Genomic DNA, 14,736 nt, shown 5'->3' with positions numbered 1-14,736 from the left:
GTGAAGTTCCGTGAGTTTAGATAGTTGTCATTGTTTGAATGGGGTGGGATTGGTTGGGATGGGAGACTTAAAAAGCCAAGTTCAGAACCTCTAGAAGGCAGACCCATCATGAATGAGGAGATAGAGACTCACCAGCTCCTAAACCCAAGTCTGGAGGTCCATCTTCGAGGGACTAAGTAAATAGAGGGGACCAACACAGTAGCGCTGCATCCCGTCTCTGAGTCCATCCATGCCTCCAACCCAGACGGACTTGAGCCCATTTCCTGCAGGAGGAAATGCTTCCTAGTAGAAAATGTTGCCTGAAGGCCCTGTTGTTGTTTTACAAAGAGCATTCACATGCAAAAATAGGGAGATGTTGGTGAATTGGTAAGTGTGCCTGATAACAACAGGGACAGAACCATGGTGCTCTCCATACTGGGACTAGCAGTATTATAGCTTAGCAATGGAGTACTGACCTAGCATGGGAAGGCCCCAGTTTCAATGTCCAACACCACAAAAAGGAGAAAAGAAAGAAAAGAAGGAGGAAAGAAGAAAAGAATTGCTTCAAATTGAAGAAACAGCCTTAGGCTAAAGGCTGACATTTTCATGGAAATCATGAGCATAATGGACAAAGAAGTAACATTGCCCAATAAAGTACAGGGGCAGGGTGGGTCTTCTCTAGCTCCATTCCTCTGTTCCTTTTTCAAAGTGGTTACCAACCTTTCCAAAAATTACTATGAATATTTGGAGACACACTCTGTGAGGTTTTCTAGAGTCTCGGGTTCTCATGTCCATTGGATATCCTAATCAGATTTCTTCTGAATAATAAAAGGATTCATATGATAGAGCATATTGGCTAATTCCCTAATATGTTACTGGGCCTAAATATCAGGTGACTTGGTGTATAATTTGGAAAGCTCATATTGTATATTCAAAGAACGTATGGAGAATGGCTGTATAAAAAGGAAACCGTGTAATATCTTTGGTATGTGTGGATCATGTGAATTAAGATGTTGGCTGAAACAGTGATTTAGAATTCCTTGCTGCTTAAAATGTGGCTATGAGACCAAAAGCAGAAGCAGGAGGAAAAGCAGCTCATGGGGGGTCTGTCGAAACTCAAAACTTAGAGCTGAAAAAGGCACTGTCAGACAAATCACATGACATGTGGTAATAAGTGAGGCGGAAGAGCTGGCTGGGTGATTAACAGTGCCTACTGCCTTCACAGAGGACAGAGTTCAGTTCCCACTGCCCATGTAGGTGGCCTGCAACTCCAGCTCCAAAGACTCAGATGTCCTCTTCTGACCTCTGCAGCTCTGAACTCATGTGCACACCCTTCCCCCAACCCCACATACACACAATTAAAAATGTAAAAATCTAGACTATGTAAGCAACGCTTGTGCCTCAATAGTGAAAGATAACGCCAATCTTTAAACTGGGCCAAGAGTCTAAATAGTCAGGTCTCCAAGGAGGATGGACGAATGGCCCATAAACCCATGAGACAATGCTGAACACCACTGACAAACAGAAAAACACAAGCCTAAGATACTTCATGTCCTTTAGGTGGCAATGATTAAAAAGACAAATAATAACGAGGATGAGAAGAAGTTGGAACCCTCATACATCGCTGGCGAGAATGTAAAAGGGTGTGGCGAGTGAGCCCACAGAGTTGGTAGGGACAGTACTGATGAGGTCTTGTTTTACCAAGTTCTGGCTTATACATCTGTGTTATGAAGTGGTTCTGTGATGTTGACAATTGTATGGATTTTTTACTCAAATTACTAATATAGCAACACTTAAATTAGTAACATATCAATAATCAGGGATCTGCCCCTATCTAGTTACAAGAATCATGAGGAGAATTTCTTAAGAATGTCAAACCTGTGCCCTAAAAAGTTCTGATGAAGCCGGGTGGTGGTGGAGTTTGCTTTTAATCCCAGCACTCGGGAGGCAGAGCCAGGCGGATCTCTGTGAGTCCAAGGCCAGCCTGGGCTACAAAGCGAGTTCCAGGACAGCCAGGGCTATAGGGAGAAACTCTGTCTCCAAAAACAACAAAAGTTCCAATGGAATAGGACAGGGTATATATACCAAGGTTTCATTTTTTGTTCTTTTGACTTACCATACGATTCTGCATATATAGCAAAGGTTGAGGACTGCCAAGGCACGTTGGCATTTTAGGGTTAAATTGTCTTTCCTTAGTGTGGACATAGGCTTTCTTTGTTCATCTCTGTTCTCAATACCACTCTGCTTAGAAGGCTGGCAAAGTGAACAGCCCATGTATTTTAATGAGCAACATCAAGTGCTATTAACAGTCACGTCTGGAGGTTAGCGAGAGTTGTTTTTGCTCATTAATAATCGTACTGGTCATGGTAATAAATCACAGGGTGAATAGTAAGGATTATCTGAATATTTAAAGGATGGCAAATAAAGTCCCTAGTCTTAGCCATGGCTTCCATCTGGAGAACACAGAAGAATTCCTTGAGTGAGGGGGGCAAAAAGCCTGCTCTTAAGTTCTTTTGTAATTTATTATTATTATTATTATTATTATTATTATTATTATTATTATTATTATTGATTTTTTTTGAGACAGGGTTTCTCTGTGTAGCTTTGCCTGTCCTGGAACTTGCTTTGTAGACCAGGCTGGCCTTGAACTCACAGAGATCCACCTGCCTCTGCCTCCTGAGTGCTGGGATTAAAGGTGTGCGCCACCACTGCACGGCAAGTTTTTAATGTCATATTAGATTTCCACTTGAACTTAAAAATAAGGCTAGGCCTGGGGCATCCCTGTGTGAGTGAGTCAGCAGTGCAGACTCCAGGACTGTGTGACATAAACCTTTTAGCTCTGCAGCCCTGGAGAGGTGGAAGACTCTTCCGCCAGCTGCTATGTGACACTCTTGTCCCTGAAGGTGTGGTAGAGCAGCTGCAGGCAGCGGTCTTCACCTGCTGCTGGCACTGTAGGTGTGGAACCACTTCCATCTGAGTGTGCATGCTGTCCCTGAGCAAGTTCTGAATTTCTAGCTGGGGAAATGGCGAGGAGGGGGGGTTAAGCACTTGCCACCCAGCAAGGGGGCAAGAGTTGGATTCCTGTATATGCTGGGTCATCATGGCAGCTCACCTGTATTTCTAGCCTCAGAACAAACTGTCCAGCAATTATACTGGCTAGACTGGTGAGCTCCGTTTAATTGAGAGACCCTGCCTCACAGAGTAAGGTGAAATAATGGTTGAGGAAAATTCACATCAGTCTCTGGCCTACACACACACACACACACACACACACACACACACACACACACACACAGAGATATGCATATGTACATACACATGGAAAGAAGAAACAGATACCCCTTGTTCTGTCTGTCCATCTGTCAGAACTTCCCATGCCTTCCTTTAAGATATGTTCTCTCCTCATTTCCACCCATGAAGGTCAACAGTAAGGTTCTGCATTTGTATATCCCTCTGCTTCTGAAGAACTCCGTTAGAACCTTTCCTACCATGTTTCACTTGGCACCAGGGTGATCTCAATCCTTTCTGTGGAGTCCTTCCTACCCCCAATGGTGGAGATAATTAGTCAGCAGTGAGGGGCAGGGGGTATCTTAGTAAGCCCTTGGTTCCAGTTACCCCACATCTGTGAAGGATTTTAAGTGACCAGTGTTCTGACCTCATAGATTATCTCCCCAGCTCTGATGACCTAATGCAGTCATACGAAATTCACGAGGCATCCATCCCATGCAGACCTCTGTTAGCCCCTGAGCACACACACTGATTAGCACGCACACTGCTTAGGAGACCAGACCATTGGCATGTGTGGTGGCAAGGGACCGTGGCACCGGAGAAGAAACTGATTTATGCTTGGGGCCTAAGAGCAGGAAAGGTTTTCTAGGGATGGACTTTTGAGAGGTGAGCAGGCATTGTTGGGCAGGCCTCTGAAATGGCTCCAGCAGGGAAGGCGTGCTGAGGAAAGAGCGATGTGATGCTCAGAAACTGTCTGGGAAAACTATAGCCACACGAGAGGGATGCCTGGGGCAGAAGCCTAAGAGTCATGACAACGGGGCGTACTGGCGCACACCTTTAACCCCAGCACTCCGGAGGCAGAGGCAGGCAGCTCTCTGAGTTCGAGGCCAGCCTGGGCTACAGAGTGAGTTCCAGGACAGCCATGGCTACATAGTGAGACCGCCTCTCAAAAACAACAACCAAACGAGTCATGTGCACCCAAGTGACAGCAGACAGGGACTGAGTCTCCAACTCTCCCCCAGTACCTCACTGTCTGTCAAGTCCCCACTCATCTTCCTCACCACCACCCTGCCTTCGGTTTGAAAAGAATGTTTGAAAAACAAACCTGATCCACTCTAAATAGCGAAATTTGTTGAAATAACACAGAGGTTATGAAACCCATTGACAAAGCCAGGAAGATCAAAGCCTGACGCTCTTGTTGCATTGAGTCCTGCTGCTGCTGGCGTGGGCTGTGCATGGTGCTTGTTACTCAGGGCTCCGGGGACATGTGCGCTGACAAGATTCTTTGGGAAAAACAACGTGTATCTATAAAACTGCTTTTTACATTTGAGAACAGCAATTACTGTTAATGACTATTTCTTACATCTTCTCGATGGCAGATCTTGAGAGTAGCTGGAAGCCTTCTGCAAGGGGCAACTTTAGCCGCTTCAAGAGCTCTCAAAAGAATGCAGATGCTTTTGTTGACGGTTTGGAGGACAGAAGGTAGTTTATTGGAGGTGCTCTCTTGTAACTTGAGTAATGTTATTGCATGAAAGGTGGTTGGAGGTGTTGAAAAGGTTGGAGGACCCTGTAGTGAGGTTACTTTAGTGGGGTCCTTAACCTCTGGACGCACTCAGCTCAGGAATCTCAGGAATCTTGGAAGCTCGATTCTAATCATAACTGTGGAATGAGTGGCACACAGGAGCTGCCTGTTGCTCAGGTGAAAGGATTGCTTCATGTAGCTGGAGACCAACCAGCTGTTCAATATGGAACATATGGTAACTTACCTAGTCCCTGAACATGAGGCCCGTGCTTTCTTTCCTAAACTCCAGGGCAAGGAAAGAGGGGAGAAAGCCAAATTTGGGAGATTCACCAACCAACAAGTCAGGCCTGGAGGTGTGGCCAGCTGGGACCATGCATGACATCCATGGGGACAGAAGAGTTTCATTGTCTTTGCAAATGGCAGATGGGACACAGGGTCAGAAATCCAGGGGTATTAGTCAGGTTCTTTAGAGTAACAGAACTTACGGAATGAATCTCTCTATATAGAGAAAGGGGGCTTATTAGAATGACTTACAGGCTGTGGTCCAGCTAATCCAACAATGGCTGGCTATGAACAGCAAGTCCAAGAATCCAGAAGTTGCTTAGCTTGTCTTCAGTAGATGCTGGAATCCCGAAGAAGTAGGCTCTAATGCCAGTGAAGGAGTGTGTTTGCTGACAAGGTTAGGGCAAGCAGACAAAGAGCAGAAGCTTCCCTCTTCCATGTCCTTAAACAGGCTTCCAGCAGGAAGTGTGGCCCAGATCAAAGGTTTGTCTCCCCCCACCCCAAGACCCAAATTAAAGGGCATGTATCTTCCCACCTCAAGATCTAGATTGGAAGTGGATCTTCCTACTTCAAATCAAGCAAAAAAAAAAAAAAGAAAGAAAAAAGAAAATCCCTCACTGGTGTACCCTCCATTTTTGGATTTTAGTTAATTTCAGATGTAGTCAAGTTGACAACCAAATAGCAGGTCATAGTTAGAATTCAGATGGAGTGCCCTTCTAGAAGTTCAGTCCTAAGACTCTGGGGTATGTTTCTAGTCAAGAGGCCAAGGCCGAGGACTGGTCAGAGGACAACTATGGAGCTATTCTTATTCAAACCACCATGAACAGACAGTCCAGTAGCATTAAGTAGATTTATACCATTGGGTACCCTCACTACCGTCTCTCTCAATAATTTTTCTTCTTCCTAAACCGAAATTCTGTACCCATTGAACAAACTCTCCCTTCTGGACTCCTCTAGGCCATGACAACTCCCATTCTCCTTTCTGCCTCCATGGGTTTATGACTAGGTAACTTACAGAAGTAGAATCTGATTTCACTTGGCCTAGCATCTACGATGAAATATACATCTGAATTTCCTCTCTTTAAAAGCTCCATTGTGAGTTAGTTTCTTTACCTGATCATCTCTCAGTGGGCATTTTGGTTGCTCCTAACTCTGCCTGTTGGAGAGAAACTCTGTCTGGCTATGAGAGAAAGTTGAGCTGGGAGACAGGACTTTGGTGCTGCTCCCATTGCCACAAACCTCAAAGTCCCTGGGGCAAGTCACATACCATCTCTGAGTCACAGTCCCTCTACCTGTTAGCCAGGGAGGTCCTTGTACTGCTTAGTGAGCCGTTTTATAGTCTGGCCTGGAGCACTCAGCCTCTGGCTTTTACTTCCTTGTAGGTGGGATTAGGAGTGAGTGGCACTTGTGTATAGAAACCTATCACACTGAGCAGACATGAATTTGACCCTCAGACATGGAGAGGTCAGCCTTTGGGAACCGTCCACGCTGCGGCCAGCATCCACCTTACTGAGAGGCTGCCCCGCTAGGACTCGTGACGGAAGGAAAAGGCAGTGTGAAAACCAGAAGCATGATGGTTCTCACAGAGTGGACGGAAAAGCAGCCTGCTCGGCTCCACAGCAGCCCCGCCAGGCATGTGCACCACCGCAGTCTTGACAGAAACAAGCCACCCTGATTTATAACATGTCAACGTGTGTCACAGCATCAGCAGTCTTGCTTATGAAAAGAGAAAGCTTCAGAGGAGCTTGAGAATGTGGCTTAAAGGAGGGTGCACAAACATTTCCAGGAAGGAGCAGAGGCAAGGGCACCAGCATGGCTGTTAGACCAAACTGATTTTCAAGTAAGGACTGGTTTGAAAATTTTAAGCCATGTTTTTCTTGGCAAAAGGCACCGTTCACAGGCATGGTCGGGCCAGCTGCCTGACTCCTGGCAGGCAGGATTCCTGCTCAGCTCCAGGAGGTGTGCAGGTGCAGAGGTACAGGCCTGGCGACAAGGGGCGCCTCCCTTTTCTTAGTCATGACTAAGTCACATGAAGAGTCCATCAGAGAACAGGCAGAGAAGATGGGTAAAGGAAGCCTCCAAGAGCTGATAAAGACGTGAAGGAGGACCAGCCAGATGGCTCAGAGGACAGAACCACTTGCTGCCACACCTGCCCACCTGAGTTCGGACCCCAGAACCCACATGGTGGAAGGAGAGAACCATCTCCTTTACATGTGCACTGTGATTCACACACACACACACACACACACACACACACAATAAATAAATGTACTCTTTTCTGAAGACAGGCAGATGAGGTGCAGGCAGGCAGTGGAAAGAATATGTCAGTTGGTCCCCATGTCACAGTGGGGTGCTGCAGTGCACCGAGCTGACAGTCTAACTAATAGCCACTGCAGACTGTGAACTCCCTTCCTGTCAGTTCTGGGAAATACAGCCCTGTTGGCATGGTTCCAGGAAACAATAAATGTTTTGAAAGAAAAGAGGGGCTATCAGGATAGTTAATTTTGTTCAAGATTGTGGAATGAAAACAGATGAAGAGAAAAATGGCAATAAAAGTGAGGATAAAAAGGAACGGAGTGAAAGCAGACATACACTATAAAATAATATTTCTCCAAACAGAGAAACTGGAAAACCTTGATGAAATGTATTTGGGGGCAGTGCAAATGAAATACTTGTGGTAGGTAGAAACGAGATGGAATAGTGGTCCTCAAGGTCACTGCTTCAGCAGCTCCAGGCCCAGGCGCTCCAGGTTAGGGCTTTACCATCGGCTGTGTCCTCCATTGGAAAGTGAGGGGCTGAGTAAGGTGTTTGCACAGGTAGCATGCCTCATTTCCACAGTCAGACAGTGGCCCTGCAGGACAGCTCAGGTTTGGGTTTTGACCACACGTAGAGAAGACCCAAGTCAAATGGTAAGTTGAAAAGAGCCTGAGGGTGGTGGCACATGCCTGCGGACTTAGCCCTCAGGGCTGGAGTGGGAGGAGCGGAAGGCAAACAAAGGGAGCCTGAGCCACCGGGACCCTGTTTCACACAGACAAAGAGGAAGGAGGAGGAAGAAGAGGAGGAGACACCATGGTCCTTTCCCTTGTTCCTCTGGCCTGGTTGCTCATGTCTCTGCAGACAATGTAGAGGTCTTTTGTACAGTCAAAGCTTTGCTGCAAATCAATAAAGGAAGGCAGATAGAAAGGTTTAAAAAGAGACAGAGATGACCACAGATTCCCAATCTTAGTTTCTAAAGGTTCTGGGTTAGAGGAACAGACTTATCTCTGAGATGGTGAGTGAAAAGTGATTCTCACATGAGAACCAGATTCCCAGACCCCAAAGGAAGCCAGTTCTGGCAGCAGGCATATATAACCCCCGCTCTTCTAGAGCAGGATGGAAGGAGAGAGGAGAATCCCCCAGAAGCGGCTGGGGTGGGCTCTTCTGGTGTATGCATTGGGAACAAGAAATTCTGCCTCAAACAAGGTGGGGTGAGGGGCGACACATGAAGTTGTCCTTTGACCCCACATGTGTTCTGTATATAGCACGTGAGTGTCCAGTGAGTGCCCGTGTGCACACAGGGAAGGGAAAGAGAGAGAAAACGAAGGGGAGGGTATGGGAGGGGAGAGGAGAAAGAGAAAGAAAGACAGTGCATGAGGAGGGCCTTATTCAACCCATTCCTGGCCATCTTCTTGCTGCCTTGTTCCCAGCTGGGACACCTGGAAAGGCCTGTGGGACAACTCAGGGCATTCCCTTGATGGGGGTGGGTGTGAGTGGGGGGAGTAGCAGGATTTCTGACTCCCCCAGCTTGAATGGCTCTCAGGAGCAGCCTGCACCCCACTCTCTCACAGCAAGAAAGCAGGTCCTTAGGGTTACCTTCCTCAAAGAAGCTGCTCTGGCCTGCAGAATTCAGAATTCTAGACACAGGAACCATCTTGGCTTGACACAGACGTTCTAAGTGTGGAGAGAGCTGGGTCGTTGGTCCATATGCATTTCATGACAACTGTTCTGGGGGACACTCTGGAGTCTGGACTGCCTGGCTGTCATTCCTGAGTCTTTCAGAATTTCCTGCTCTAAAGGGCATAGGACTAACCTCTTCCCTCTACCTCGGCTCCTGTGATTCAGATAATTACGGATTTAACTGCTCTCTTCCCCCATGAATCACCTGGCTTCTTAGAATGTGTGTCACTGTCTAGAAAGACTAGGGTATTAGAAGGGGCAAGAGAGATGAAGCTGTGTGGACAGAGAAGTGTTTCCCCTGAGGATCTGGGCACAGGTCTGGGCTCCCCATGACATTGGAGCTGATTCTGTGTGTTGAGATAGGGGAATACTGTTCACACAGTCTCTCTCTGACTTTGGCACAGAATTAAATGCTGCTTTGGGGATTCCAACAGACTACAGGACATAGCATTTGCACATCACGCGTTCTGCTCAGAGGCGAGGCCATGCTAGATGCAGAGGACCTATGGGCAGGGGTGGCTAATGTCAGAGGCAGCCCTTTCAAAGCTTGGGGGAGATGATGCGGGAGTCCCCCAGACTCCGCTGGTCTGATGGCGTTTGCTGTTTCTGCAGGTCACCACAGCCGCCTTGTCACTGGTGCTGTTTGACGTGATCCTGACCCGTGCGGCTGTGGGATGGTAAGTTCTCTGGAGAGAAGACACAGATTCACTGATTTCTCCTCAAATGAAGCAGGAATGTGTGTTGGGCAGATGTCTCCATCCTAAGAAAAGTTTCGTATTAGTGAAGTCTTCCCTGTTTTATTTAGTTGATGATTGATTGATTGATTGCAGTACTAGGCCTTAAACACAGTGCCTCGTGTGCTAGGTAAGCACTCTCCTCTAACCTACACCCCACATTGTAGCCTAGGTTGGCCTTGAACTTGTGTTAATCCTCCTGCCTCAGTCTCTCAAATGCTGGAGGTGGCAGGTATGAATAAGCAAGCCCCAATTCTTTAATCTTTCAACAGTTACGAGTGTGCGAATTTACATTCAGAAGAGTACACTCTTACACAACTCATGATATACAGTATTATGCACAATATTGCACAATTATAAAACATGTTCTTACATATTATATGACTTGATACATTTTCAACAACTGAAGATTCCATGTCTAACTAATACTCAGTTCAGCACATCACCAGAATGCCTTTTAGCCATTCATCTGCCTCAGAGTCACCACCATTGATCCTGTGGTGTCTAGGGAGAGAATGATTGGCTGCCTCAGAAGCCAATATTCTTTTTTTTTTTTTTTTTTTTTTTTTGGTTTTTCAAGACAGGGTTTCTCTGTGTAGCTTTCTGCATTTCCCGGAACTCGCTTGGTAGCCCAGGCTGGCCTCAAACTCACAGAGATCTGCCTGCCTCTGCCTCCCGAGTGCTGGGATTAAAGGCGTGCGCCACCACCACCCGGCAGAAGCCAATATTCTTACAGATACCTGTTGTGGAATATTTAACTATGTAAAGATGTGTTATATTTGTTGATGCTAAGAAATATTACTTTAACTGTATAAAGGTGTGTTACATTTGTTTATGACGCATTTGTTTAACAATGTGTATTTAATTATGTAAAGATATGTTGCATTTGTTTCACTGTGTCTGACTAAGGCACCTGATAGGTCTAATATAAAGCTCACTGGGCAGTCGATAGGCAGGAGAGAGATAGGTGGGGCTGGCAGGCAGAGAGAACACATAGGAGGAGAAAGGAAGAATGAGAAGCAGAGGGAGGAGAAGAGAACAAGGAGAAAGAGGGGGCACACCAGGGACAGCCAGGCAGCCGCCAGACAGACAGACAGATACAGGAAGGAAGTATGATAAAAAAGCCCCGAGGCAAAAGGTAGATAAAGTGAAACAGGTTAATTTAAGTTAAAAGAGCTAGCCAGAAACGAGCCTAAGCTAGGCCAAGCATTCATAACTAATAAGAAGTCTCCGTGTCATGATTTGGGAGCTGGTTGGTGGCCCCAAAGAAAAAGCCTGGTACACCTTCCAAACCCACAGGTGTTGGTGTCTCTCACGTAAGTGGTACAGTGTTTCCATTTTGCCTATTCGTACCCCCTTGTATAATTTTAAATCGTCTTTGGATTACTTAGCCTTACCCAAGCACAGCCTGGTTCTAGGGGGAAAATGTTTTTTTTTTTCCTTGTTGGTACCTAAGTAATCGTGATGGCTGGTCCGTCCTGGCCACTTTGCTGGTTTTGTTTTGTGTATGCATTAGTGTGAAAAGTGGACCTGCTGAGTTGTTACCTGTTTGTCTCTGGACCACAGTGCTAGTAGGTGTGGCCAGTGCTGGTGCCTGGGTTTACTCCTGTGGATGACGCCACAGACCTGGTATGTGTTAGGAACTGTGCCTCAGCTCATTCCCCTGCTGATGGCAAGGCCTTGTGTAAGTCGTCCTAGGCAGACAAAAGAGAAGTTTTCACTCAGCACACAGAATAACGTGTCCTTGTCCTCTCTCGGGGCGACATTTCCTACCTGGAGAAGAATAGCAGAAAGAAGATAAAAGTGAGGAAACACTCCTCCACCTTCCTTCTCTTCTTTTTATTTATTTACAATTTGTTGTTTTGACACAGGGTCTCACTATGTAGCTCTGGCTGTCCTGGGACTCCTTTTGTAGACCAGGCTGGCTTCGAACTCACAGAGGTCCACCTGCCTCTGCCTCCCTAGTGCTGGGATTAAAGGCCTGCGCCACCACCTGGTCCCTCTTCTTTTAATAATAATTATTTAGAGAACTGGGGAGATGGCTCAGCATATAAATTACTTGCAAGAGGACCCAAGTTCAATCCTTAAAACCCAAGTTTAAAAAGCACAGTGCAGTGGTTACCCAAGGTTACCCCAGTATTACCCAAGGTTGTCTTCTGGCCTCTAGATGCATGTGCACAGGAGTGCATGCATATACACACATGCACTCACATGTGCACACACATACACACAAAATCTAACCATCTACAGAGAGGCTTCTATATGTCGACATTTTGACATTAATATCATCTCACTTTCACAATCCTCCAAGCTAAGGATATTGTAAAAATGAAGAATCTGAGGTTCTGAGGCATTTAAGTGATTTCCCCCCTCCAGGATTTTATAGCTATGGGAGATTATACCAGAGTTCAAACCCAGGCTTTCCTGTGTCCAAAGCCTTATAACCTAGGACTGACTTGGGCACTATCAGACAGTGTACAGGGTCAGAGCCTGTAAGGGACACACAGGAAACTGGCTTACTCTCTTTCCACCATAGTGATGTGTTATCTAGCCTTGTACTACTGTAACAAGCACTGGAGAAGGTCCACTTACAGGAAGAAAGGTTGGCTTTGGATCAGTTTCAGACATTTCCATTGTCTTTGGGCCTGGATGAGGCCGGATATCATGGTGGAGAGCATATGATGGAGCAAGCTGCTTACTTTATGGTACATCTTACAAGCGAAGAATGAGAAGGGGCTGGGGCCCCACCTACAACAGCCCAGTTCCCTCCCATTGTCCCTGCTTCTTAAAGGTTCTTGCCCTTCCAGTAGTGCCACAGACTGGTGACAATATGTTTTAACACATGGGCCACTTATTCAAATGATAGCAATGATCAACTGTAAAGAGCGTGGTGATGTGCAGAGTGTTTCCTGGGTGAGGCAGTGTGGTATTGTGGGGATTAACAAGGCAACTCCACGTAGTTAAAAAGGAGGTTTATTTTGGGGTAACTTACAGCCAGTAAAGGGGTTGGTTACTGGATCCAGGAGAGGTGAGGTGCAGTCCAGCGGGGTTCTCTGGAGAACTCTGCTTGGTCTACCATCCAGCATCCAGAATCATGAGTAACCAAGAGGTCCAGCACATCCGGATCTTGGGTCTTAAGGGCTCCCGTCTCAGCCCTGCCCCAGGGGCAGGTCATAGGTAAGCGTGGCAGTTACCAGAAGCCTCACTAGGGGTAGTACTTCCAGGTCAAAGCTACATCTCCCCCTTTTGTCTAAATAAGAAAGTTCTAACCTAATACAAGACTATATACAATAGGAATGATTATCAAATATTGTCCAGAAGGAGTAAGGGATAATGACCTAAGCAAGATGGAACTACAGCCAACACAAACAACATCAAACAAGAGACATACACTAAAATACTAAAATCCAGAGAAGTCTGGAGCATAGGTAAGTGGCACGTACAGAGATCATTCCAAAAGGTGCCCTATCCTGAAGAACCTGAATCTAATACTTAATGTGTTCTAGCTAAGATACAAGAAGATTATAACTGTAACTGTTAGTCTTCAATCCCATCAAAGACCTGAGAAGGAATATAATAATACCTGAGAAATAGAAGATGGATGCAAGCAACTTTCGGGAGTCTTGTGAGAGTAGACCGAGACAGCTGGCAGTCTGGACAGTCACCTAAAGTTTCTCAGCATCGTTGGTGCATTCAAATTGGCTACAGGCCTAGATTATCTGTCAGACCATTTTACTGTCAGCAGTCGAGGCAAGGGCAGTTCTTTGCCCAGTAGGCCATTTTGTGCCAAGGTGAAGACAAACTTCCAAATGGAAATGTCTCAGAAGTCCCACATTCTCTCGGGATCAGATCAGTGCTGCCAGGAGCAATTGTGTCTCATGTCAACAGAATTCCAAGTTATCAAAACATTTAAATGTCATATTCTCTAGGTCTGTGAAGTGTTTGAAGACTACCTATCCATCTGACATATGTTTCTGTAAGTCTGAAGAACCTAACTAACATAACTATAGAGATGACAAGCATAGGTGACTATAAATCTGTAAGTCTTATCTACCTAGATAACCTAAGGACTAAGGCTTCACATAAACAAGGTAAACAGTCTGTAAGCAAATGTACAGTAAAAGGACAATGATCTCAAAATTGTGACAGTACACAAAATAACTAAAGCAGAGGTAGGAATGTATAATACAATATGCAATATGACAATAATCCTAAATATGTAATCAATATACCAAATATCCTAAACAGAGGTAGAACATACAGTATGACAAATATAATTTTACATTTGTATCAATATACAAAATATTTCAAATAAGAGTAAAAATATATGTACATTTCAACAAATATGGTTCTGTATTTGTATCAATATACAAATTATCTGGAATAAGAATATAAAAATAGTTTATATTTGTATCAATATACAAGAATCCATAACAGTGCAACTTATCTAAAGCTGATATTTTACTAAGTTTACTAGTATATACAATAATCTACCTTAATATCCTATACCTGTCCCTTCTCTTTTTTTTCTTCTCTTAAGGGGAATACTGAGTCCAATGTTTTCTTCAACCCCCAACCCTATAACCATTATCCATAGCCCTCAGAAACATGAAACCTTTGGGAAAAGGGGGCATCGTTTTCTTAGAATTCCTTCCCGCTATTCAGGGGGTGATGGTATCTCTGTGGGGTTCTGTAAGAAAGCTCAGATAGTTAAGTCTCAGTTGGACTAACTGTAGATTCTGCAGCCAGTCTCAGAGTGATGGGTAAGGTTGTCTGAGATTCTGGCTAGAAGTGTAGTATGATGGACCATCTTATTATGGAATTATCTTGGAGAGTTTTCAGTCTGAGGTTGATCATTGAGTAATGTTTGTGAGTACCATGGCATCATTCTGGACTGGGTAGAGTTGTTTTTGTGGGGCTCTATCTTCCTTCTGAAGATTCCAGAAATTGCTATTGGAAAAGACTTATTTTTTACTGTGAAAAAATGAACATTATTAATATCAAAATGGAAAGTTTGGATTTAAAGATGACATGACATGTAAGAAAGGATTCCAA

General features: G+C 45.2%; 1 protein-coding gene across 1 annotated transcript in view; it reads left to right on the top strand.

The window, feature by feature from the left end:
• The window catches only part of Tmem241 (transmembrane protein 241), a 127,012-nt gene that overhangs the window by 96,756 nt on the left and 15,520 nt on the right, over positions 1-14,736 (top strand). Inside the window, exon 16 of the mRNA XM_059246451.1 lies at positions 9,560-9,624. Coding sequence (XP_059102434.1) covers positions 9,560-9,624 — 65 coding nt within the window. The remainder of the gene's footprint in view (positions 1-9,559; positions 9,625-14,736) is intronic.

This window comes from Peromyscus eremicus, chromosome 19, assembly GCF_949786415.1.
Source record: "Peromyscus eremicus chromosome 19, PerEre_H2_v1, whole genome shotgun sequence".
NCBI lineage: Eukaryota > Metazoa > Chordata > Mammalia > Rodentia > Cricetidae > Peromyscus > Peromyscus eremicus.
The sequence above is the reverse complement of the archived record's forward strand: the minus strand, read 5'-3'. Positions and strand labels throughout refer to the sequence as shown.